The sequence below is a fragment of the Staurois parvus genome, unplaced genomic scaffold, assembly GCF_062004578.1.
Source record: "Staurois parvus isolate SC_StPar_1 unplaced genomic scaffold, SC_StPar_1.0 ptg000149l, whole genome shotgun sequence".
NCBI classification, from domain to species: Eukaryota; Metazoa; Chordata; class Amphibia; order Anura; family Ranidae; genus Staurois; species Staurois parvus.
Window position 1 is genome coordinate 3,050,663 of NW_028317945.1, and position 27,782 is coordinate 3,078,444.

Below are 27,782 nucleotides of genomic sequence, written 5' to 3' on the forward strand. Positions count from 1 at the left end.
AAATGAGGTAATATTGAATCGCCGGAAGAGGCTCTCTCTTTCCTGCCCTGTGTGTGGTGTATTGCCGGGGTTCGGCCTGTGTTCTTCTGCAGCTGGTGACCATGTCTTACGGGAACGAGGAATACGAAGTGAGTCTGCTTATTCAGTGGCAGTGAGAGGACAGAATATCATTATGGTTGGAATGGCGAGGGAGTGAGATGGAGCTTTACTCTGTAATGTAAAATCCAGTTTCCAGGGACAGTCCTAGTTCCTGGAGATAATGCTGCACTATAGAAATATACAATCTTCTGCACCATGCTATATTACTATGCAGACTAGCGGGGAATACAACATGTACAGTGCAGCAGATCGGGTATACAGATTATAGTGGTCCAGACTATGTCTTGTATAGTCAGGGTCACTTCTGGGTTAGGACAAGAAGGGGAGGGGAGTGGATGTGTCCGCTCTCCTCCCTCCAGCCGCAGACGGTGAGCCGGTCCTGGGATGCAGATGGGCAAGCAGAGCTCGGAAGACAGTGGACTGGGGGAGCTTCACATGGTGGGGCGGAGAGGCTTGCACTGTGTGGAAGCATTCGGGCGGCAGCACTGCCATCCGAATGCTTCCACCTGACAGGTGAGCCTGCTTCTTTCCCGCAGCAGGGCTGAAGGTAAAAAATAACTACTTGCCCGGTGCCCGGAACTACATGTCGGGCGATAGGAATTCAACATTCCTGTATAGCACAGTATACAAAATGCATGAACTCAGACTATGCCATGTTCAGTGCTGTGCACAAAATAGAGGAATCCAGACTGACTTATACAGAATGTGGGGGATTAAAGGAGAAGTAGGGCAAAAGCTGTGTTTGCTGTACTTCTATGGATCACTGGAATGTACTTTGCTCTGTTCTGCACTCCTGTGACCCGTTTTCAGCTGACAGTGGCTTTAGCCCACTGACATCACAGAGCCGTGGAGAGATCCCGACTTTAAGTTGGGATCCACCCAGATTCCTGACTGGCAGCTGGTCTAATCCATTCACTCCCGCCCCCTCCACAGCCCAGTTCTCCAGTGAGCGCTGGAGCAGCAGAGCAGTGATCCAGTTTCTAAGTTTCTGGCTCATTGCTCACAGAAGACCGAAAACTGAGTGATCAGCGGTCTTTGATTGCTCAGTTCTCAGTCTTAGAAGCAGCATTGGATCAATGCTGCATCCACCTAGGTGAGTATAAATTTTTGTATATATGAAACCCATACTTCTCTTTTTAAGAACATACTATGCACACCACAGTATACATAATGCAGTGAGCAAGATTGTCATGTGCAGTATAGTACACAGAATGTGTGAATTGAGGCTGTCAAGTGCAGTATAGTTTACAGCAGGGGTATCTATACTTTCTAAACAAAAGGGCCAGTTTACTGTCCTTCAGACTTTTTTGGGGGGGGCTTGACTGTGACCATTGGAAGTAGAAAATGTCCAGGCATAAGCGGGAGTAAACAATGCTCCATCTCTGGTGTCAGTGAGAGAAATTGTGCCCCATTGTTGGTGTTATTTGGTAGAAAGAATTATGCCCTATCTTTGGTGTCATTGGGAGGAACTGTGACTTTGGGGGGAATTATGCCCCATCATTGGTGTCAGTGGGGGGAAATTATGCCCTGTTATTCGTGTCGGAGGATAAAATATTGCCTCAACGGCCGGATAAAATCAAGCAGAGGGCTGCAGTTTGGAGATCACTGGTATACAGTATAGTACACAGAATGCAGAGGTCCAGACTGTCATGTACAGTATGGCACACAGAATGTAGTTGTCCAGCCTATGTCATAAACAATATAGTACACAGATTGCAGGGGTATTGGACTGTCATATACTGTACAGTATAGTACACAGAATGCAGGGGTCCAGACTGTCAAGTACAGTATAGTACACAGAATGCAGGGGTCCAGACTGTCAAGTACAGTATAGTACACAGAATACAGGGGTCCAGACTGTCAAGTACAGTATAGTACACAGAATGCAGGGGTCCAGACTGTCGTGTACAGTATAGTACACAGAATGCAGGGGTCCAGACTGTCATGTACAGTATAGTACACAGAATGCAGGGGTCCAGACTGTCATGTACAGTATAGTACACAGAATGCAGGGGTCCAGACTGTCATGTACAGTATAGTACACAGAATGCAGGGGTCCAGACTGTCATGTACAGTATAGTACACAGAATACAGGGGTCCAGACTGTCATGTACAGTATAGTACACAGAATGCAGGAGTCCAGACTCATGTACAGTTTAGTACACAGAATGCAGGAGTCCAGACTCATGTACAGTTTAGTACACAGAATGCAGGAGTCCAGACTCATGTACAGTATAGTACACAGAATGCAGAGGGCCGGACTATGTCATGTACAGTATAGTACACAGAATGCAGGGGGGCCGGACTATGTCATATATGGTATACTACAAAGAATGCAGGGGTACAAACTGTGTACGTGACGTAACATGCATATTTCTACATAAAAATACAGAACAGCGTTTATTGTGGCACCATATAGTATAGTATGCGGTTTAAAGAATAAAGTGCAGTGTTCTAGAATAGATTATTTGCTGCAAAGTATACATAACACAGAATAGTTTATGCAGTGTATTAGGAGTTTGTAACATACAGCACAGGGTGTCGTGGTCTGAAATTAGTTTTTATTATTTAGCTAAGGGGAAAAATTACAACCCTCTTAAGTCACATGTTATTGTAATATTTATGTTTATTTGAACATTTTATTTGTTTACTTTTTTTTTTTTTAGACTCCCTATGATCCTTACAACTATCAAGCAGATTATGATATGCACACAGGTATGAAAATATATGTATTTTACTTTTTAGTTGCTGTAATGTTAATTTGTAGATTTGCAGCACAGTCCGCTGGAGTGGTCGGTGGTAAAGTGCATGAAAACAATTACTTGTTTGGAATACAGCTTTCAGGTGGTCCAGTTGGGAATCCATGTGTTCAGTTCCTAATACTGTATCTATAGCAGTTAATGATCGTCTCTACATATGTACTGTACTTTTTAGATTGTTTAAAATGGATTTTGTAGATCTATATTTTGTTGTCGTAATGTAGCAGTAATAACTATGCCATATTGTTATTACATGTGTAAACCTGTACACACATTTTAACTTTTACTTGCAGTATTTTGTTATTGAGCAAGTTTTCAGATAGAATACCAGACAAAAAATGTAAGTCAGATTTTAATGTCTGTATTCCTGTCAAGGGATACCCTTTGTTCACTGGAATTGGAAGTGGGTAGAACCTATTCTATGAGGACACAGAAATAATAAAAACATGGGATGTAACGAATTTCTACTCTGTCCAAAACATTGTTTTTAGTTTCCTGAAAAAATAGGTTTGCAAGCAAGCAATGATTGTGCATCAAAGCTGAACTAAACCCTCCTGTCATTTTCACCCAAGGAAGCTGCCATCTTTGCCTCTGTTTGATCGTTAACTGCCAAGATGCTGCACATGTGATCAGTTATGATACCAGCCATTTGATGATTTGATCAGTTTAGTTGAGAGCACAAGTCAATGTGACAGTTACATTCTCAGAATGTGCCGGAAATGTAACTGTTTTTTGAAAATGTTAAATTGATGAGTTTAGTTCCACTTTAAGCTGTCTGTTTTACTACCTAATCAACTTTCATTGAAAATAGGAACAAACAGTGGCTGGCGATCTTTCTTTATTACGTTGCTAAAATTAAGCACTTGCAGTGACTCACAATTGTGTTTTTGGAGTCTGCCACTGATGGATGCTTTGTAAATGCACCGGTCAAGTATCTGGAGGCATTCAAATACTTTTGTATTTTATGAAGGGTTATAACTAGCTAGAACCCACAGTAGGGCAGCAAACAAAGTAAGGCATTAGTATTGTCCACATTTTATAACAGTTGAGTATCAGAACTCCTAAAATCAGCTTTTACTGAGTAAACAATTCTATCACACAGAGGCAAAGGGTAGAGGCTGTGATTTACTGAACAAGATTTCTAGTCATCTAGCAAAAGCTAAAATAGCCCTGGAAACTTGTCACCAGCTGGGCACAAAGATCAATGGCATATGCACTTCACTGTTGATAGTAAAGTACTCACTCCTACAAAAGTCTGAAAGTTCCATACATTGCATTCCTAAAGTGGCATTAAAGCTGAACTCCAGGATAAGCAAGTACTGTCCAAATACAAGGGGCATGTGTGTTCATACTTGAATCTTGCTGTGCTTTGTGTGAAGTGGGGAAAATAATTATTTGATCCCCTGCAGATTTTGTAAGTTTGCTCCCTTACAAAGAAATGAAGAGTCTATAATTTTTATCATCAGTGTATTTTAAATGATAAAGACAGAATATCAAGCAAAAATCCAGAAAAAACACACGCTATAAATGTTATAAATTAATTTTCAGTTCAGCGAGTAAAATTAAGTATTTGATCCCCTACCAACCAACAATAATTCTGGCTCCCACACACTGGCTATGTGGTACACAGATTAGTCCTGTCAATTTCAAGAAGGTGCTTTTGACAACAGCTCGTTATGTGTATAAAAAAAAAACATGTCCACAGAATCTTTCTTCCATTCAAATACCCATTCCATCATGGGCAAGACCAAAGAGCTGTCAAAGCTCTCCAAATTCCTTTTTTTTTTTTTCTTTTCTTTTTTGCTATTTTGATCATACTTTCTGTTAGAGGGTGGTTACATCCCATTCTATGTAAGAACCTAAGCACCCTCTCTTGCTGACTCCCGAGATGGACTAGGGGCCATGGGTTTTGTAGCTTGCACAGAGCAGTGTTCATGACTGCAACTAACATCCACTGCCCATTCCGAAGAAACAGAAGTGAAGGGAAAGGTAGAAATTCAGGAGCTCACAGAGGACATTAAAAGGAGGGAGAAACACATTAAGAAACCATTTCGTGAAAAATTGATAACAGGGCCCTTAAATAGTGGCTGTGTATGGATGATGAGGATAATGCTTACTGCCACTGTAATCTTTAATGCAACCATTAGAGAAACCCTAATCCGTGCCTTGTCTGAGATCCTGAAAATGCAGCAAGATTTTTAGATAAAATAACTTCCCCGGTTAACATGTTATGCTGTGTCTATAATTATATGATTGAGTTTACCTTCTCAGACTCAAGGCAAAAAGATATTTTTATTTTAAGATATGCTAAAATAGAATGTGTAGTAGTATATGATTGAGGGATGGTGTAAGCACACTTGGAAGTCCACAAGTCCTTGGTGAGGTTTAGAGCATTGAAGGAACTCTAGAGAGATAAAGGGGATTACAGGGAGGGTGAGAAAAAGCCGCAAGAGTGGTATTGACTGCAAGAACATGCGGATTGATGGTCCAGGATATCTATACTACCCTTGGGAATAGTATGAATATTACTAATTTGAGGAGCACCAGAGGTTTTCAGTGTGCAACAAAGGGTGAAGGAGGAGATGTACTTTGAGCATTAGTTAATGAACTTTGCTGTCTTCAGAACGTTCAGGCTGTGGAATTGCACATATGTAACTTTCCTGCTTGTGGTGGTAATATCAGAGGAATGATCTACTGAAATGACTTGTTTGTGTTTTTCGTTTTTTTTTGTCAGCTAAAAAAAAAGCTTTGACTTTCGAAGGCTTTTCACCTAGACAGATTGGGGGAAGTCAATTGGAGCATGCAGCTGTAGCCATCGATTCTTGTAAAATAAATTATCCAGATTGATAGAAAATTTGAAGAGTTTGCCAAAATTTTTAAGCACCTTGGATCTGTTCAAATCTGGATGTTGATTTTTTTTTTCCCTTTCCCTTCCTGTGTTTTAGGTGATCCTAAACAGGATCTAGCATATGAGCGCCAGTATGAGCAGCAGACATATCAGGTCATCCCTGAGGTGATCAAAAACTTCATCCAATATTTCCACAAGACTGTGTCTGATTTAATTGACCAAAAGGTGTATGAACTACAAGCCAGCCGAGTATCCAGCGATGTAATTGACCAGAAGGTTTATGAGATTCAAGACATATATGAAAACAGGTATGACCTCTGATTCTTAAAACACCTAATCTACCCAGTCGAAAAAAAAAACAAATAGGGCAGATCTGCTTTTCTGTTCCTCAAAGTGCAGCTCTTTGAGTCAGCCAGCTCATTGAAACACTGTTCTCCTAATGTGGTTGATATCTTATCTCAACAGCTGTTATATTGCTATGAAGAGTGAACCTAATGGCTAATCTACCCATCTGCAACAGTGAATGTTAACCACTTTTCAGTCTCCCAGAGAAAACACTGAGGCTTCAGTTTGTAAAGAATAGTTTTCCTCAGTATAGGATGGGTTTGAATGAAAAATACCTTTCTATTTATAAAGCATAGCAATGTCATGTACATGACATTGCTGTTTCTTAGTGCTTTATCTAGTTCATGAAAATAACCCTTTAATCCACCCTTTAGCTTCATAACCCATATACAAATACTGTAGTTGCTGACTTCTAAGAATCGGGTACTCACCAATCCCTGGAGGCCAGCACCATCTTCCTGCCATCCCCAGTGCTGCCAATTGAGATATGGGAGACAGCTGTGACTTCCTGAGGTATCACAGCCAACTCCCCACTGCACATGTGCGAGATCACGTGGCACTGTCAGACTGGTTTAGTAGCCCATTGGGACCCGTGACATGTTGCGGAGGGTGTGGGCATGTGCCGTGCCTAAGTGTGTGTCATTGTTGCCAAGGCAAGCCGTGAGAAAGTAGGAGCTATTCTCTGTTGAAAAAAAGTTCCTGCTTTTACTTTGCAGTGAAGGTCTGCTTTAACCACTTCCCGTCCGACCCATGTACATAAATGGCTGGACAGGAGCAGTGCAGGAGCGGGTTGCCGCTCATAAAAGGCGCCCGCATTTACAGGCTGTGCGCGCTCCCTGGGAGCGTGCGGCACTGCAATCCTCTGTACACAGCGGAACCCCGATCACTGTACAGGACTTCTGTGTGAGGTCCCGATCATGTGATCGCTGATTGGCCAGTTAGCGATCACATGAATAGTAGTAAGCATGATGTCACTTGGTGACATCATTGCTTACTACTTTTGAAATCTGTGAATGATCACAGAGGTCACATGGTACAAAGCTATTCACAACAGTCTTGTACCATGTGACAAGCTGTGACCAATCACAGCTCTCACAGTATTTCTCAATGGTTGCAAGAATGCAGTCAGAGAGGAGAAATTATTGCTTTTACAGCCTTTATGGGTGTAAAAGCAATGTGTGTTTAAAAAAAAACAAAAAAAAACAAATCTTCATCACCCCCCAAAAGTAGTACAGTGGCACTAGGGTGAAAGTATGTTTAATAAAAACAACAAAAAAAAAAATAATAAAATAAAAATGTAAAACAAATTTTTAAAAAATTGTTATTTTTGCTTATAAACTAATTAGGGTTATTTGTTTTACTAAATTGATAGCCGAATACATTTTGGCCAAGATTTATGAAGAAAGATTATAAATTTTATAAGAAAAACACTTTTTTTTTCAAAAATTTTGGACTTTCATTTATATAGCAAAATAAAAAAAAAATCCCAGTGGTGAATAAATACCACCAAAATAAAGTTTTATCTGTCTCCAAAAAAAATTCATATGGGTACAGTGTTGCATGACCACGCAGTTGTCATTCAGAGTGTGACAGCACTGAAAGCTGAAAATTGGCCTGGACAGGAAGGTGGTAAAAGTGTCTGGACTTGAAGTGGTTAAAGAAATTGTAAACCTACTTTTTTTTTTTTGTTAACAAATAAGGCATACACATTTGCTCTATGCAATGGTTTGGCGCAGAGCAGCCCATATCATGGGGGCAGCACATTGGCTAAGTAGTTAGTACCTCCACCTAGCAGCACTAGGGTCGTCGGTTCGAATCCCAACCGTGGCACTACCTGCCTGGAGTTTGCATGTTCTCCCTGTGCCTGCGTGGGTTTCCTCCCACACTCCAAAGACATGCTGGTAGGTTAATTGGCTTCTGTTTAAATTGGCCCTAGTATGTATGAATGTGAGTTAGGGACCTTAGATTGTATGCTCCTTGAGGTCAGGAACTGATGTGAATGTGTAATAAATATGTAAAGCGCTGTACGTAAATTGATGGCCCTATGTAAGTACCTGAAATAAGTTTAAAAAAAAATATCTTCCTCTTCTCTGGTTCCCTATCGTCCCTCCTGGCTTCTCTCCCCTGCCATGTTCCCTCGTAGCAAGTGGCTTGTGTGGGCTTGATCCTTGCTCTGTATGTCCATTGACACACAACGCAGCTTGGCCCCGTCCGCCTCTCTCTGCTCACTGGCTGTGATTGACAGATTGGGCTCGGGTACATATTTAGGGGGAGCTGGGGGGGGGGAGCTGCATGCAGCAGGTTTTTTACATTAATGTAGAGAATGCATTAGGGTAAAAGAAAACCTTTTGCCTTTAGAACCACTTTAAGGTAACCCTTTCAGGATCCGAGGTCTTTGATGCCTAAATGCCCAGAATTGGCATGCCTGGGTAAAGTTTGCAATAACTAATTTGCATACCTAATTTTTTTAAGGGCATATAAGCCTTTTATTTGTTACACTACTTCAACAAAAAATATTTTTTTTATGCTGTGAAAACCGTGCAAAAGTGAAACCATTTATTTTAACAAAAATGTATTGTAGCTTACCAGTCTTTAGATATGGTGGCTGATATTGTTATTATTATTCAGGATTTATATAGTGTCATCACATGATCAGGAACCCCTTTAGTTTTGCTAGTGACAGCTGAGATTGAGAGGCAACACCCAAGCAAAATGTAGGGTGCTGCTGGCCTTCATAAGGAAACTTTTATGAACGTATTCCCAGCATGGAAATTTAAACTAGGGGAATTTATTTACAGATTGGGAAGTGGTTAACGAAGTTAAACTTTGCAGGCTGGTTTGCACCAGGAATCACACAGGAATGAGCTGTGCAGTTCACATGCAGTTCTGTGGGGTGTGATTGCAGCCCATTCATTTTGAATAGGCTGAAATGGCACTGCACTACCATGCACTACTTTTGCAAACTCTTTACTTCTGTACCATGCAATCCATTGCAGGCAAACATGCTGCTTTTGTGATTTGACAGATGTGGTATTTCATGTTAGTATTTGGAACGCCCATGTGTTATGTTTCTTTGTGTGCACGTTCGACGTGTACTTCAACTAATTTGCACTCCTTTTGTAATACAGTTGGACAAAGTTAACAGAACGTTTCTTTAAGAATTCTCCCTGGCCTGAAGCAGAAGCCATTGCTCCCCAAGTTGGAAATGGTAAGCGTGAGAAACTGTTTTATCTGTCTTTATATTGGAGATAATTTTAAACATGCAGGCTGACTGCCAATCAATGCCACAACAGTTGTGCTTAAAGGTGAACTCTAGACTAATTATAAGATGTCTAGAGAGGCATTAATATTAGTACATGCACTTTGCTGTACAGATTTGTGTAGTACTTCAGCACTATTTATTTATTACAGGTACTTGTATAGCGCCATCATTTTATGCAGTGCTTTACATATATTGTACATTCACATCAGTCCCTGACCCTCAAGGGGCGTACAATCTAAGGCCCCTAACGTACATTCATACAAACACATAATAGGGCCAATTTAGGCAACCTATCAGCATGTCTTTGGAGTGTTGGAGGAAACCCACGCAGGCACAGGGAGAACATGCAAACTCCAGGCAGGTGGTGCCATGGTTGGGGTTAGAATCAACGACCCTAGTACTGCCAGGTGGAAGTGCTAACCATTTAACCACTGTGCTGCCCACTAAACAACTTCTGTACTGTGCCACCCTAGTTGTCTGCGAGCAGCCTGTAGTGGATATACCTGCTACCTCCCACCCACAGCGCTGCTCTTTGCAAAGGCCTATTGCAGAATAGTGATGTCACCACCCTTTTACAATGAAATATCTGGGTTTGCAAAGGCATTTGGTGAACACAAAATATTATATCCTGTTATGGCCATTGAGGAATTTATTTACATAAAAGTATTTGTATCTTAAGTTCAACTTTACTTCAAATCCATCAGTCTTCACAGACTGGAAACTGTCATCACCCTCTGCTAAGTTACTTGGATATATTTGTTTAAGAATTTCTTAGTTATTTTATTGTTCCTGTATTTAGCTTTTTCTACTTTCTTTCAGATGCAGTGTTCCTAATATTATATAAAGAACTATACTACAGGCACATATATGCCAAAGTCAGTGTAAGTATTCCTTGGGATTGGTGTAAGGGGTATAGGGAGAAAGGTAGCATTTGTCATTGTTTGATCTGCTGTGCTATTATCTGCACACCATTTCATACAGGACACGCCATAAAAATGCTTGCCTAGATGTCTTTGGTTTGCAGTTAACTGACTGCGTTTTGTGTCTGTAGGGAGGACCCACGCTAGAGCAAAGATTTGAATCCTATTACAACTACTGCAACCTTTTTAACTACATTCTTAGTAAGTGTTTCAAAAACCTGGGTGAAACAAATTGTATGAATATGTTAAATGGAAGAACAGTGTAAATTTTCATCTTAATTTTGTAGATGCGGACGGTCCAGCTCCTTTAGAGTTGCCTAACCAATGGCTGTGGGACATTATTGATGAGTTTATATACCAGGTAAAAAATTACAAGCGCTTCTGTATCTAATTTTTCATGTGATTTTATTCTCACTTAGTCTGTTTGTTTTGATATGGAAATATTGGGTTTAAGAATTTAGCTTGAGCTGCCTTTCCAATACTTTAGTTCCAGTCATTCAGCCAGTATCGATGCAAGACTGCCAAGAAGTCAGAGGAAGAGATTGAATTCCTACGCTCTAACCCTAAAATCTGGAATGTGCACAGTGTTCTGAATGTCCTGCATTCTCTAGTGGACAAATCAAACATCAATCGTCAGTTGGAGGTGTATACCAGTGGAGGTAAGGGAATGATCCAGTGCTCCTATCCAATGTAGATTTTGAGCAGAGTACTTGCAGAAGAAAGGATTTTCGTCCTGTTGGCACTAGGGGATAAAGGGGTGCTTAGTTGGTGGAAAGGGGGGTAATATTTCTGTAGAGTCAGTGTGTGCCTTTTTTGCAGTTTTCAGAGAGAAAAAAAATATGTAGACTGCCCCTAATAGCTTAATGGAGGGCAATGTACTGAGTCTTGTTCTCTTGCATTTGAGCACAGTTTTTAATGTGTTCAGCAACTTGACCACACAGAATGGAGCTGCATGTCCATCACTGTGCTAATGGCTTCCAGCTGTATAACCTTCACTAGAATGCACGCTTTTACTTGTCACAAGAAACATTTAATTCATTAGTGGTTAGCTCAAATCGGTTCAATGCAGACTCATGAAGATAAGCCTACTAATGTGTACGCAAATGAATCCAGATTAAGCTAACCTGGATATTTATCCGCTCATTTATAGCCGCAACACATGTGCATCTGAGGTTCCCCATACCAAAATAAATATATTAAAGCAGAATTGAGTGTTATGGAGCTGTGGGAGTTCTTGCTATAATGTTCAAGTATTCAGAACGTACTTGCATGTTATGGCACAGTACCTGATAGGTCCAGGCTCAAGTCGCCACTCCATCACTCACCACCACCGCTGTCGTCCTCGCAGCTTCTTCTGGGTCTCACAACAATCCCCTACACTTGCGTGCAGGACTTACATGGCCACGACCACATATTATTTTCTCTGCTTGCAAAACATGAATGGGGATATACTGTGCACATAGAGAATTTAAAAATATCCAAAACTTTTTTGCTCATCGCTTCTGCAAAAAAAAATCTTCTAGCAATTTGTTTTTTTTTTTTATTGCATGTACTGCTCTGCTTATAAATAGCATAAACAGAAAATGCTTTGCATCTACTTAAACTATTTTTGTACTTTTAGTACACTAGACTGGCTTGGACAAATCTTAGAAAACAGATTTAAAGTGTCAAACTTTCCAGAACATATTTTTCATGAACTATTTCTAATGATTTTTGGCTCCATGACATCATGTTTGCTTTTTGCTGTTCCTGAATTCTTTACATTTTGTCCAACCCACTGACTTTATCTTACTATACTTGCTAAGCCCAGAATGTGTTTTTTTTTTTTTTTGCCCCACAGGGGACCCCGAAAGCGTGGCCGGAGAATATGGCAGACACTCTCTTTACAAGATGCTTGGGTACTTTAGCTTGGTTGGATTACTGCGTCTACACTCACTGCTGGGAGACTATTATCAGGCCATCAAGGTGTTGGAAAATATAGAACTGAACAAGAAGGTATGATCCCCTTTTGAAGGAATTTTTTTCAAATCTCTCCGGGGAGCAATGAGCTTGGAAGTGCTAAGGTTCTCATTCCGGGTTCAAATCTGTCAAATCCCAGCTAGTGGTGTCAGGTTAGTGGCAAATGAGGAACTCTTTTCTCTATCTGCTTGACTTGAGGCATTAAGATGGCATTAGATGTTTGATGCCTCCATAAAGACAACCTACATGAATTACAAATGTGTTTTTTTTTTTTTTTGGTTAAACCCTTTTGGGGGTTCCAAGTCAAACTGCATTCAGCAACTCTGCTTTGTGGGCACTAATTACAGTGTTGACTTTATTCACTTTAACCAGTCTGCTGTGGCTGTCATGTGACTTGAAATAGGTTAATGAGGACTCTCCGTATAGCTGACATGCCTATCTGCTTATGTAAAAGGCATAAAAGGTGTGACAGTCTTCTTCCAAGAAGCTATTGGTAAAGACGAAACATGTTGGGCTGTGGATGGACATAAACAGAGTGAGTTTACTGAATCAATGTACATACAGCAGTCATGTGATTTATGTCATATGTAACATGCTGAGTTTCAAGAATTTGGTGAGCCTCAATTTATGTGGAATAAAATATAGAGTTTTGGATTTTATTACACTATTATTATTATTATACAGTATTTATAAAGCGCCAATAGTTCGCTCAGCGCTGTAAATTACAGAGGGGAACAGAACATGTGACAGAACAATACCAATACAATGCAAAACATGAGGGGATCGAGGGCCCTGCTCTTTCGAGCTTACAATCTAGGAGACTATTGAAAGTGTTTTTTTCCTTGCATGCCATGAGCCTATTATCACACTGAAAAGGCACATACAGATCGAAGTTTAGGTTTCCTTTTGATTCCCTATTTTCTATTTGCATTCTGATATGTAATTTATTTTCGGTTGTCTATTTTGCTCTTTCATTTTGTCCTTTCAGAGTATGTACTCCCGTGTACCAGAATGCCAGGTCACCACATATTACTATGTTGGTTTTGCTTATCTCATGATGAGAAGATATCAGGATGCAATACGTGTCTTTGCTAACATCCTGCTTTACATTCAAAGGACCAAAAGTATGTTCCAGAGGACAACATACAAGTATGAGATGGTGAGAAGAAGCCTCTGCGGTTCAGATTCTTTCAAAACCTTTTTTCTGTTAGTCTTTCTAACCTGCCTTCTTGCCTCTTTACAGATTAATAAGCAGAATGAGCAGATGCATGCCTTGCTGGCAATTGCCTTAACCATGTATCCTATGCGCATTGATGAGAGTATTCACACACAGCTGAGAGAGAAATATGGTGACAAAATGCTGCGCATGCAGAAAGGGTAAGAATTCATGCTGGGTTTTGTTTGTCCAAAACCAATTATTATAACGTCTAAGAAAACTAGTAAACATTCAAGCTCATGCATATAGCTTTAAAGTGTGCTTTTCCTTATAAACTCATTATCAGACAGTGTTGCTGATTGCCTTGGCTCACTTTTTTTCTTTAAACAAAAATGGGTGAAAACAAGATTTCTATTTTCGTGCAACTAGGCTTCTATTCATATGTTCTCTTTTGACTCGTGATCTTTACTCGGGTTCATCAACGCAGAGTGGTAAATTTTGGACAATTTGTGTCACTTGGGCATGAATGTGCTTACGTTTTTGCTTTTTTCCATTATTTACTGCTGGGAGGGAGAGAGAGAGAGACAAAACTTCAAATCCTAAGCTACTAGCCAGGACTTATGAGTCACTTGTCACCAGTTGCCCCACCCAACATCTACCCTGCCCCACCCCTAAACACACCCTTGTTAATTATCTCATGAGATGGCACTGTTAAATGTTTTATGCAGCATAAAGGGAGGGAGGGAAGAAAGAAAGAAAACAAGGAAGGGAGGGAAGGAAGGCAGGTCGGACGCACATGGATGGTTCCCGGCTCATATGCTAAGTCAGAAGCATCACAGAGCTGCTGGCTTCAGCCTCTCTCCTCTCCTATTGGTGCAGATGATGGGGGAGGGGCTGGGCATTGAGGAACACACAGGGGGGACACTGGAAAAAAACTGAAGGATTGAGGAATATTGGCGCAGTAGTGGAGGCAGTTACAAGGACCAATCCCCTGTATGGCTTTTAATGAAATAAAAGAAATACAAAATAACCATCAATCACCCTCGGTCTGGAGCTCCATGCAAATTTCACCTCCTGTGGTAAGGATGATCATGAGAAAAGTGAAGGATCAGCCTAGAACTACACAGGAGGAGCTTGTGAATGATCTCAAGGCAGTCGGGACCACAGTTGCCAAACAAACTATTGGTAACACAATACCTGCCATGAATTGACATCCTGCAGCACTCGCAAGGTTCCCTTTCTCAATAAGGCACATGTACAGGCCCGTCTGAAGTTTGCCAATGAACATCTAAATGATTCAGAGAAGGATTGGGAGTAAGTACTGCGGTCAGATGAGACCAAAAATTAAGCTGTTTGGCATTAACTCGACTTGCCGTGTTTTGGAAAAATGCTGACTATGACCCTAAGAACACCATCCCTACAGTCAAGCACAGAGGTGGAAACAATATGCTTTGGAGCTGTTTCTCTGCTAAAGGTACAGGCTGACTTTGCCGTATTGAGGGGCCAATGGACGGGGCCATGCATTGTAAAATCTTGGATGCGACTCTTCTTCCCTCAGCCAGAACACTGAAGATCAGTCGTGGATGACTCTTCCAGCATGACAGTGACCTAAAACACTGCTATGGCAACAAAGGAGTGGCTCAAGAAGAAGCACATTAAGGTCATGGAGTGGCCTAGCCAGTCTCCAGACTTTGATCCTTAATTTATGGAGGAAGCTGAAACTTCGAGTTGCTAAGCAACAGCCAAGAAACCGTAAGGATTTAGAGAAGATCTGTAAAGAACAGTGGACCAAAATCCCTCCTGAGATGTGCGCAAACCTGCTAACCAACTACAAGAAACCTCTTACCTCTGTGCTTGCCAACAAGGGTTCCGCCACCAAGTACTAAGTCATGTTTTGCTTGGGGATCAAAAACGTATTTTACTCACTGAACTGCAACTCAATTTATAACATTTGTATCCTGTGTTTTTTTTATGGATTTTTGGTTGATATTCTGTCTCTATCATTTAAAATACACCTATGATAAAAATAATAGACCGTTCATTTCTGTATAAGTGGGCAAACTTACAAAATCTGCAGGGGATTAAATTTTTATATATACACACATACAGAGTGTTCAGCATAAATGAGTACACCCCTTTTCAAAAAAGTAAGATTTTATATAATATATCAATGAACACAAGAACAATTTCCAAAGTTTTGACAAAACTGAGATTTGTAGAACATTTGTTTAGCTCGTTACATGAAAGTAAGGTTAATAAAATTACTTTGATTGAAAAATCTTTAGTTTTACACAAATTAGTTGATGCAAAAATGAATACACCCCACAACAAAAACTAAATCTAGTATTTTGTATGACCTCCATGGTAAGGACAGCACCAAGTCTTCTAGGCATGGAATGAACAAGTTGGCAACATATTGCAACATTTATCTTTTTAGAGCCTGGATGCTGGATGGAGAGCGATGCTCAACTTCTCTGCAGATTTCCATATTCCATAGGTGTTCGTTTGGGTTCAGATCAGGAGATCTACTTGGCCACTGAATCACTTTTACCCTGTTCTTCAGAAATGCAGCAGTGGCCTTAGATGTATGTTTTGGATCATTGGCATGTTGGAAAGTGCACGACAACTAAGGGCACGGAGTGATGGTAGCATTTTCTTTCAATATAGAGCAGTACATCTGTGAATTCATGATCCCATCAAGTGAATGCGGCTCCCCGACACCAGACGCACTCATGCAGCCCCACAGAAGGACACCGCCACCACCATGTTTCACTGTAGGCACCATGCATTTTTCTTGGTACTCCTTACCTTTGCGACGCCATACAGTTTTTGAAGCCATGAGTACCAAAAACATTTATCTTAGTCTCATCACTCCAGAGTACAGAGTCCCAGTAGTAGTCGTCTTTTTCAGCATGGGCCCTGGCAAATTATAGGCGGGCTTTTTTGTGTGTGGGTTTTAGGAGAGACGTTCTTCGTGGACAACACCATGCATGCCATTCCTCTGCAGTGTACGCCATATTGTGTTGTGGGAAACAATCACCCCAGTTTGGCTTTCTACTGCTTTAGCTAACTATAGTAAACTTGCATGGCGATTTTCTTCATTCCTCAGCAGAAGACACTCCTGTCGAGGCGTTACCTTCTGTGAATAGCCTGGACGTCTCTGAGATGGTTGCAGTTCCATCTTTGTTACATTTTTGTATCACTTTTGCTACAGTATTCTGACTGATAAGTAAAGCTTTGCTGATCTTCTTGTAGCCTTCACCTTTCTTGCGTAAAGAAATTATTTTCTTTCTCAGGCCTTGTGACATTTCTCTTCCATGTGCTGCCAGCATGAAATGGGAAGGGGTTTTCTTTAAGTAACGCCCTTTTATAATCAATTGTCAGCTGGATACCGATTTAATGAATAATTAGACTTACCTGTAGTTGAATTCTTGTTAATTAGGATTTTGTTGTCTAAAATGTAGCTTTGTTCCTAAGATTGTGTGTGCAAATTAACAAATCTTGTTTGCAATCAATGGCCTGCAGGGGTTTGCAATCAATGGCCTGCATTTGTGATAGTATTTTTCTATAGTGTCCCATAGAAAATTTTGAGTCTGAAAGGAAAGTGTGTGTGTGTATGTATATGTGTGTGTGTGTGTGTGTGTGTGTATATATGTGTGTGTGTGTGTATGTATGTGTGTGTGTGTGTGTGTGTGTGTGTGTGTATGTATGTATGTGTATATATATATATATATATATATATATATATATATATATATATATATATATATATACAGTCATGGCCGAAATTGTTGGCACCCTTGATATTTTTCCTGAAAATCAAGTATTTCACACAAAAAAGGTATTGCATTAACACATGTTTTGCTATACACATGTTTATTCCCTTTGTATGTATTGGAACAAATATAAAACAGAGGCAGAAAAGCAAATATGACATAATGTCACACAAAACCCCAAAAATGGGCTGGACAAAAGTATTGGCACCCTTAACTTAATATTTGGTTGCACACCCTTTGGAAAACATAACTGAAATCAGTCGCTTCCTATAACCATCAATAAGCTTCTGACACCTCTCACCCGGAATTTTGGACCACTCTTCCTTTGCAAACAGCTCCAGGTCTCTCTTATTGGAAGGACACCTTTTCCCAACAGCAATTTTAAGATCTCTCCACAGGTGTTCAATGGGATTTAGATCTGGGCTCATTGCTGGCCACTTCAGAACTCTCCAGCGCTTCTTTGCCATCCATTTCTGAGTGCTTTTTGACGTATGTTTGGGGTCATTGTCCTGCTGGAAGACCCAGGATCTTGGACGCAAACCCAGCTTTCTGACACTGGGCCCTACAGTGCGACCCAAAATCCTTTGGTAATCCTCAGATTTCATGATGCCTTGCACACAGTCAAGGCACCCAGTGCCAGAGGCAGCAAAACAACCCCAAAACATCATTGAACCTCCACCATATTTTACCGTAGGTACTGTGTTTTGTTCTTTGTAGGCCTCATTCCGTTTTCGGTAAACAGTAGAATGATGTGCTTTACCGAAAAGCTCTATCTTGGTCTCATCTGTCCACAAGACGTTTTCCCAGAAGGCTTTTGGCTTACTCAAGTACATTTTGGCAAACTGTAGTCTTGCTTTTTTATGTCTCTGTGTCAGCAGTGGGGTCCTCCTGGGTCTCCTGCCATAGCGTTTCATTTCATTTAAATGTCGACGGATAGTTCGCGCTGACACTGATGCTCCCTGAGCCTGCAGGACAGCTTGAATGTCTTTGGAACATGTTTGGGGCTGCTTATCCACCATCCGGACTATTCTGCGTTGCAATCTTTCATCAATTTTCCTCATCCGTCCACGACCAGGGAGATTAGCTACAGTGCCATGGGTTGCAAACTTCTTGATAATGTTGCGCACTGTGGACAAAGGCAAATCTAGTTCTCTGGAGATGGACTTGTAACCTTGAGATTGTTGATATTTTGCCACAATTTTGGTTCTCAGGTCCTCAGACAGTTCTCGTCTCCTCTTTCTGTTGTCCATGCTTAGTGTGGCACAGACAGACACACAATGCAAAGGTTAAGTGAACGTCTCTCCTTTTTATCTGCTTTCAGGTGTGATTTCTATATTGCCCACACCTGTTACTTGCCCCAGGTGAGTTTACAGGAGCATCACATGCTTGTAACATTCTTATTTATCCGCAGTTGTGAAAGGGTGCCAATACTTTTGTCCAGCCCATTTTTGGAGGTTTGTGTGACATTATGTCGAATTTGCTTTCTTTCCTCCCTTTTTTTGTTTTGTCCCAATACACACAAAGGGAATAAACATGTGTATAGCAAAACATGTGTTAATGCAATACGTTTCGTGAGAAATACATGATTTTCAGGAAAAATATCAAGGGTGCCAACAATTTCGGCCATGACTGTATATATATATATATATATATATATATATATATATAGTCAAGTATTTGCTTTTTAGTTGGAACTAGAAGAGTGTGTGAGTGTGTCACTTTCTTGAATGGGTATTAGAGCTAATGCACACGAGCACATTTGAACATCACTAGAATTCAGCATATTACTGGGGACAAGTTCTCTTTTATTGAGATATCCAGGGTCTAAAAGAGCCTGCATGTCTCCCCTGTGCTCCCCAGGATGTGATACAGTGCACAATATTTCAATGGGGACCCGGAAGTGACGATACAACCTCACTTCTGGGTCCCCTGTAGCCGACAGCGGTGTCCCGGGCTCGCAGATGGGCGAGTGGAGACCTCACGGCAAAGGAGAGGCTGGCACCGCCCAAATGCTTCCAACCGACAGGTGAGCCCTGCTGCTTGCCTGCAGCAGGGCTAAAGGTTGAAAAGCACTACCTGCCCAGCGCTCGGAACTACATGTTCCGGGCATCAGGCAATATGAATTGAACATCCCTGAGAGTGTAGTTGGGAACACAGAATAGCAATGGGGGGTGGAACAGAAATGGAGCCACACTGGTTAGAGAGAGGGAGATTAGAAAAGAACCATAAGCCTGTGAAGCCGAATGTGTGCAGAAAGCCTCCAGTACTGTTAAACAGAAACAGCAGGTGCTTTTCTGTAAAGGAGGTAGGAGTGTAATACTAATTAGGAAAGCAGGGAGGTAGCTTGGAGTATGCCCACTGAGTGCAGAGCTGTATGTGTACTAAAACCCTGAAGTGTTGCTAACAGAAATGATTTTTGATTGTGTTGTGTGGTTTCTTTTTTTTTTGTTTTTTAAACAGAGATGCACAGATTTATGAAGAGCTGTTTAATTTTGCATGTCCCAAGTTCCTGTCACCAGTAGTCCCCAACTATGATAATGTTCACCCAAATTATCACAAAGAACCCTATCTACAACAACTAAAAGTCTTTTTGGATGAAGTTCAGCAGCAAGCTCAGCTGTCCACTATCCGTAGGTGAGTCACATTTGCAGACTTTGCAGGGGTATGTTATTTCTGTGTCCTGTTACTTCATATCCCTCTCTTGCCCTCAGCTTCCTGAAGCTTTACACCACCATGCCTGTAGCCAAGCTTGCTGGGTTCTTGGATCTTCCAGAGCAGGAGTTTCGGATTCAGCTACTTGTTTTTAAACACAAGATGAAGAATCTCGTTTGGACTAGTGGCATCTCTGCATTGGAAGGAGAATTTCAGTCTGCCTCAGAAGTTGACTTCTATATAGATAAGGTGACTACAGTACAGGATAACTTAAAAACTGAAAGTGAAAATCTGATAAAGATAGAATAGTATGTCTTACTTGGAATATATATTTATAGCAGTAGTGGTCAACTTTCTTGATTTGGGAGGTGATGGGGCAATTATCTCCTTTTTCCCCTGCCCAGTCCTCTACAGACATTCTACTTGGTCGTCTAGTGGCTTTTCTCTAGGTCCAGCGCTGAACATCTATTGTAAGTGAAGGTTGTAATTGACACCGCTCCTGCATTATCAAACAGCCCGGGCTCATAGTAAATACTGCATAGACTGTCACATGTCATTATGTGAGCATTGTTCTATGCAGCACTGAGGGATGCCAGTTCTGTTTTGTTATATTAAGGGCTGGGAGAAAAAAGAATTATAAGGTACTGTATGTATGCTGGAAATGTTTTAAAAATGGGAATCGAGAGGGGGGTCTGAAAGCTGCAGTTGTGCTTTAAGCTTAAATTGTGATAAATGGAGTAATGGCATCCTGATACTTGAACCTATTTCTTCCATGTTAAAAAAAAAAAAAAAAAAAACAACAAAAAACAAACTTTGAGATCAATACAATGACAGGATAATACAACTTTTAGATTAAAGCCAATCGTGTATAACATAATGCCAATGGATAGCACAGAAAAAGGAAATTAAAGAGGTATCAAGGGGATTTCATCACTAAAACGAAAAAAAAATTCGAAGAAATATAACATTTTCTGCTTGCGGAAAAGCCATGTGTGAGGAAAAACATTATACATATAGCAATGTCCCTGGGACTGGAAGTGAGGAAAGTACCGCAGGGAAATAACCCACAGATAAAAGGTTAGCAAATCACCTACGGCCCACAGAGTGGAACGCTCCTTAATTAAAATCCATTACATAAGATAGATTCTAAAAACACTCAGGTGAGCTGCCTTAAACACACGTGGCAGACTGCGCTAACCATGTATCCCAAACCTTGTTATATTTAGAAGGACACCCTCTGTGTAACCTACTTTGAATTGTAGGTGGGGTTGCCTGCATTTAGTTCCGCACAATCACTGTGTGTGCACTAAAGAGTTTTGTGTAGAAATATGGTAGAAACTTATCGATCTCAAGGAGGAGACAAAGCAGGTATTGTTTTTAGGTAAGGGAGAGAGGAGAGCCCATTTGGTCATGGAGAAACTGAACTATTTGGGTCCAAAAAGTCTGTACAAATGGGCACGGCCACCTAAGATAGTAAAAAGTACCCATGCTTGCTGATCATAGGGGGCAAAATGGGCTGTGGGATGGTTTAAGGTGAAAGACACGAACTAGAGTCAGGTAAGTCTTGTACAAAATATACATCTATGTTAAGCCATGAGCCCATTTCTTTAACCTTAAGTGGTTGTAAAGGCTTAAGGTTTTTTTACCTTCGTCATTCTATGTATAGCATCCTCCCCACTCTCCTAAGCCCCCTTCTCGATCCAGCGATTGTGCACTGGAGTCAAGGCTATCCCAGGACTCACTCTCCTCATTGGCTGAGATAGCATTGGCTCCTGTTGCTGACAGTCACAGCCAGTGAGCCAATGAGAAGAGAGCCAAGCCACGGCTCCATGTGAGAATGGACACACAGAGCAGCTGTTGGGAAGTGTGCATGCTCACATGCCCCCATAGCAAACTGCATGCTGTTGGGGACATGCGACAGGAGGGAGGGGCCAGTAGTGCTGGCGAAGGACCAGAGAAGAGGGGAATCTGGGCTGCTTTGTGCAAAACCCCTGCACACAGCAGGTAAGTATAGACATAATTTACAAAAAAAATATGTTAAGGCTTAGCAATCACTTTAGCTGCTTGTAAGCATTACATGATTATTTTATGTGTTTTCCTTCTGTGCATGTGCTTAAAATTGTAATTCTGGGCAGTTGCCATATCTTGCCTTTCTGAATGCTAGGGTGATGTAGTCGACTACTCTAGCAATTAGTAATAAAAATAATAGTACAGGAGCTTGATAATCAGACAGCTCATTATTTTTGCTTTATTTTGCGTTCATTATTTATTCCTTTGCACATGGATTATCGGTGGGCCGGACAGATTGTTGGGAGCTGAAGCCAAGGCTGGGATGAGATGGTACCAGCTTTAGCAGAAATCTTAGTAAATAAAGAAGGTTTTTGAGAAGACAGATGTGAAAATAGCATAATTTGACTACTAGTGTGTTCTAAGTTTAGAACATTTTACTTTTTTCTGTTTTGCATAGGTTTTGGACTTCCACAGTTCCACTTTTTAAATGAATTTATTCTGAGAATACCTTTTTAAATATTTTACATTTTAATTGTTTAGCCACCACTGTTATTATACAGCATATCTTACTATTCCTTGTGAAAAGCATTGTGCTCACACCCCTGTCTGTAGAAAAACATGGAGGAGAAAGCATGCTACTTTTTTTACATTAGCGGAACTAAATTGCACCTGAGCACCATGAACAGAAAATGCTATTTAATTCACTTAATATTTAAAGCAAACTCACCCACCCATCCATGTCTCCATAACTTATTTTGCTGCAAAATCTCTTTGAAAAACACCCCCTAGCATTTTGGCTGCAGCCATCTTGAGTAAGGGAAGATGATTCATGTTGCATTTACTTCCTGGAATTCATCTGAACTGTAAAGCTTGCAGGCAGAAAAAAAAACATTTTTAAAACACATGAATATCATAAACTTTTCCAGTACAGTGTGGGTGGGCAGGAAGTGGTTAATAGATTAACCACTTCCTGCCTACCCACAATTACTGCGGCCTGGCAGGAGGTACAGGCTTTGGCTGTACTAACACAAGGGCAGCATGCCCCCCCCCCCCCTTTACATGATCACTGCGCAGCATGACACCCATCTCTTGGTGAGATTAGATAATGTAAGGGCAGGGGAGATATCTAGAGCCTGATAGACCCCAGATTTCTCAAAAAAAGAATATATGACAATGCCCATTGAAGTTATAGGGGCTATTTGCATTCCCTGTGGTAGCATTAAAAGTGATAAAAAGGAAAAAAAAATTAAAGGGACAGTGTAAAAATAATTTCAAAAATCAAGCGTTGACCCTGTGCTGGTATGTTGCACCATACATGTGAGGTATCGCCGTGAACGTCAGATAGAGGGAAGTAATTCTAGCACTACACCTCCTGTGTAAATCTAAATTGGTGACCTGTAAAGGCTTTTAAAGCATCGCCTATCGATAATAAAAATGTATGTACTTTGTTGCCATTGCAGGGGCATGCGCAATTTTAAAGCATGTCATGTTTGGTATCCCTTTACTCAGCGTAACATCTTCTTTTATATTTTATCAAACAATGGGCAATATAGTGTTTTGTTTTTTTTTGCATTAAAATTCTAAAAAATATAATTTTCCGAAAAGATTTGCTTTTAAAAAATTGATGCGCAAATACTGTGTGACGTAAAAAATTTCAACACCCACTGTTTTATTCTCTAAGGCCTCTGCTTTAAAAAAAAAATATGTTTGGGGGTTCAAAGTAATTTTCTAGCAAAAAAAAAGTTTTTTTCATGTGAAAAAAAGTGTCAAAAGGCTTGGTCTTCAAGAGTGGGTAATGTGTGGCATAAGCTTCTAATGTTGGCCCTGAACTGCCAGGATAATAGAAGCAACCCCTCCAAATGACCCCTTTTTGGAAAGTAGACACTCCATGGTATCTGCTAAGAGGCATGGTGAGTGTTTTGCAGATCTAATTTGTTGCCACGTTTTTGGAATATGAAGAAAGAGAAAACAAAAATGTGTTTTTTCTTTTTCAAAACCCTGTGACAAAAATATCTGTAAAATACTCACCATGCATCTTATCAAATTCCTTGTGGTGTCTACTTTCCAAAAAAGGGTCATTTGGGGGGGAGGGGGAGGGGTGTTGTACTATCCTGGCATTTTAGAGCCTTTGAAACCGTGATAGGTAATGGGGAAGTGATATGAGGAAAAATGACCTTTGAAAGCCTGGATGTGGTCATTGGATTTTGGAGGCTTGTATGTAGCTAGGCTGCCAAAAAGTCTCTCATGTGGTGTCCCCATACTTTGGGAGAAGTAGGAGAATGTGTTATTCCACATATACCCATGGCGTGCATGAGCAATATATCATTAAAGTGACAACTTTGTGTAAAAAATAAATAGTCATATTCAATATATTTGGCAAAAAATAAAATGTTTCATGGACTCAAAATGCCTCTCTGCAAAATCCTTGGGGTGCCTACTTTCCAAAAAGGGATAGTTTGAGGGGGGGGGGGGAATTGTACTGCCCTGGCATCTTAGCACCTCAAGAAATGTGATAGGCAGTCAGAAAGTAAAAGCTACGTAAATTCATATATATATATATTTGTAGCCGCTATAACTTTCACACAAACCAATTAATATACACGTATTGAGATTTATTTTTTTTACCAAAGACATGTAGCAGAATACATTTTAGCCTAAATTTATGAAACTTTGAGTTTATTGGATATATTTTATAACCAAAAGTGAAAAACATTTTTTTCAAAATGTTCGGTTTTTTTTTTGGTTATAGCGCAAAAAATGAAACCGCAGAGGTGATAAAATACCACCAAAAGAAAGCTCTATTTTTGTGAAAAAAAGGACATAAATTTTGTTTGGGTACAGCATTGCACTGTGCAATTACCAGTGCTGAACAGCTGAAATAGCGCAGTGCTGAACAGCAAAAAATGGCCTGGTTAAGGGGGGGGGGCGGGGGGTAAATCCTCTGAAGGGCAAGTGGTTAACTAATGATAGAATAATTAGTCCATGTTTATTAAGAGAGTTTTTAGTTCTCCTTTAATGCGCATTTAGGGGGCAATGCTGGGATCCTTTCTAAGATGTGCCAGGGTATACGCTGCATTGCACATGCACTGCAGGCAGTGTACACTATTTTAAAAATTGCTGCGAGAGACGGGAAAAGTTTTTTTTTTTTTTTTTTTTGCTAGCAGAAGAGACCTAAAATAAAGTTCTGATATTCTAACAGCTTAAATTGCAAATGAGAAATCACACTTTAGAGGTTTTACTGGTTAACGCTTCTTTTTTTTTTTTTTTTTTTTTTTCCCCCCCCTCCAGGATATGATTCACATTGCTGACACCAAAGTGGCTCGGCGCTATGGAGACTTCTTTATTAGACAGATACACAAGTTTGAAGAGGTAATCTTTCTTTGCATGTCTATAAATCTTTTTACAGAATAATTAAAAAGGTAAACATTAAACCAGAAGGAGGGCCGTTCAAAAAATCTGTAGGAAAGAAAATGTCTGTTGTGCATTCCTGATCATATTCTAGCTCCTTCATTTCCAAATTTGAAAACTTAAAGCGATACTAAAGGTTCATTTTTTTTTTTTTATTGTTATAAAATAACAAACATGTCTATACTTACCTGCTCTGTGTAGTGGTTTTGCACAGAACAGCCTGGATTCTCCTCTTCGAGTCCCCTGCAGGCGCTCCTGGTTCCTTCTTTCTGTCGGATGCCCCCATAGCAAACAGCTTGCTATGGGGGCACCTGCTACTGTGTCCATTTACACACGGAGCTGCTGCTTGACCCCACCCCCTCTCTCCTCATTGGCTGACTGGCTGTGATTGACAGCAGCAGGAGCCAATCGCAGCCAATAAGGGAGGCTGTCATGCACATTGCTAGATCTTAATGAGGCTCAGGTAAGTATTGAGGGGACTGAGGGCACTGCTGTACACTGAAGGTTTTTTACCTTCATGCATAGAATGCACCAAGGTAAAAAAAAAACCTTGAGAAGTTACAAAAACTTTAAAGAAGACGTTGTGGACACATTCTTCAGTTCTGCAGATGGCTGCAGCAAATTTGTTGTATCCTGCCTACATTGGGATCAACTAATCCAAATGCACTTCAGTACATACAGACCATAGCCACCTATCATATTTAGATTAAGTGTACGCTTGCACATGTTCACCTTGAGCCCAATGATATGTAGATTCTGGCATATTTTACCCTTCCAGGGGCTGTATTGCGGCGCCCAGAGACATTTATGGCTGTACTCGGGTATACCCTGGTGCATGTGTAAATACTCGTTTTAGAGTGCAGGCGTACTCTGTTCTTGTAATACATGTATACGCCCAACTACAGCTGCGCACAGCTAGCTATGTCTGTGGGCAGCTTTACATGTGTAATATTTACTACTCGGCTAATCTGGTAATATTTAATGTGTTTGGATTGTATAGCATGAATTTTCAAGAAATTAGCTGTATGTAAAGAAATCTTTTTTGTTTTTTTAATTTAGTTTTTTTTTTTTATATATAGTTAAACAAGACCTTAAAGAAGATGAGCCAGAAGCCCTGAAAAATCCACACAGACAATATATTTATAAGGATTGGAGGTCAAATGCAACTTCCAAGTACACAGTCAAAATTTGGAAGGACTCTATTGTTTTAATAAAATGCTCCAAATATTTAAAGACTTAAGTTTGTCAATAACTATGCCAATTTTACAGGTGCCCAAAAAGAGGTGGTGTCATACTCATTAAGAGACCACACTAATATCAGATTATGGAATTCTAAACATGGGATAATGTGATTAAAGTGTTACTAAATTCAGGGCCTGGCCTCCACTATATCTGGTCTCCCACAGCACACAGAACATGGAAATGCAGTTATTTTAGTAAACATAAACTGCTAAATACCTTTTCTTCTCAGCAGTTAGAGCAGTCTTGTGGCTTCTGTGTCCAGCCCAGCACTACCTAAAGCTTGTAGGAGGAGTTTACATTCTGCTTTTGGGGATGAAAATCCCCTGACCTCTGTCTGGACAGTGCTGATTGGCCCTGTGCTGACCACATGCACTCTCCCAAGAAAAAAAAAAAAACCTCTCTAGCATGTACACCAAACCTGCATGCATATGATTCAGTCTGGAGATAAGTGGCGGTCGCTTGAAAAAGGGGAGGAAAAGAGAATAAAGGATCAAACAGTCTTTTTACACAATGCAGAGGATTAACCCCTTAGGTTCCATAGTGAGTATAACAAGCATGCTTTACTGCATATACAGACTGATTTTACTGTTGTGGGTTTAGTAACACTTTAATATCAGAAAATATAAACATTATTTTTTACTTGATGCAGTATGTCAGTACACCAGCACAAAGACAAAGAAAAAAATAGCATTCTGACTTCCAGCAGGGTGCTATACAGGTCCAAGGGAGTAGATCCCAGATGTAAGGGGGACCAAGTTCTTTAAGGTGTTTTCTGACAAAGCCTGTCGTGATGGGTGAAGGTTGGACTCCTGTTATGATTCAGAGTTCTGCAGTGGGCATGGCAATTGTTTACATTTGTAGTATTCCTTTGAAAATCTGACTGGTCATTACCTCTTGGACACTGGGGGCAGTGTGCTGTTTGGTCTGGCTGGGCCATGCACTGTGTGTCTCTGAAGGCGTATTGGGTTGCAGTTTTATCCTCCAGCCTTTAGACCACTCTATAGCGTACACATTTACAGTGGAGGCAGGAAGTAGAGGGGTGGCCATTTTGGCTTATGGTTGAAGTCAGGTGGGTTGAAGGATCAGTGAGGCTTCTGAGAAATAGCAGGGAGCAATCTATGACTGGATGATTGTGTGAGTACTTTGAGTTGGAACTGCATGACCAGACAGGACACGAGTATACACTGCATTAGTGTGCATAATCCGGGGGGGGGGGGCCTGTACAACTGTTTTCTGATACATCCCTGCACGGGTATCTGTGCACTTCTAAGATTTGTTGCTCCAGAATAGCTTGCGTTTGATCTGTAGGAGCTTACATTTAGACTGCACTGAAGCAACATAGAGGC

The 27,782-nt window shown here is 40.6% G+C and overlaps 1 protein-coding gene across 1 annotated transcript; it reads left to right on the forward strand.

The window, feature by feature from the left end:
• EIF3L (eukaryotic translation initiation factor 3 subunit L) lies at nt 1-26,427 on the forward strand. The gene is made up of 15 exons (XM_089674245.1): nt 1-128; nt 2,766-2,814; nt 5,804-6,014; nt 9,180-9,259; nt 10,133-10,194; nt 10,365-10,434; nt 10,521-10,594; nt 10,721-10,892; nt 12,074-12,228; nt 13,181-13,351; nt 13,436-13,569; nt 19,585-19,758; nt 19,836-20,025; nt 25,075-25,155; nt 26,274-26,427. The coding sequence occupies exons 1-15, from the start codon at nt 102-104 to the stop codon at nt 26,310-26,312; spliced, it is 1,689 nt and encodes a 562-aa protein (XP_089530371.1). The 5' UTR covers nt 1-101; the 3' UTR covers nt 26,313-26,427.
• Nucleotides 26,428-27,782: the final 1,355 nt, after the last annotated feature.

Bases quoted from the DNA above. Each gene is read 5' to 3' on its own strand.
- EIF3L (XM_089674245.1), top strand. From the start codon at position 102: ATGTCTTACGGGAACGAGGAATACGAA. The intron at 129-2,765 runs GTGAGTCTGCTT...TTTTTTTTTTAG, and splicing joins ACGGGAACGAGGAATACGAA to ACTCCCTATGATCCTTACAA. The intron at 6,015-9,179 runs GTATGACCTCTG...TTTGTAATACAG, and splicing joins CAAGACATATATGAAAACAG to TTGGACAAAGTTAACAGAAC.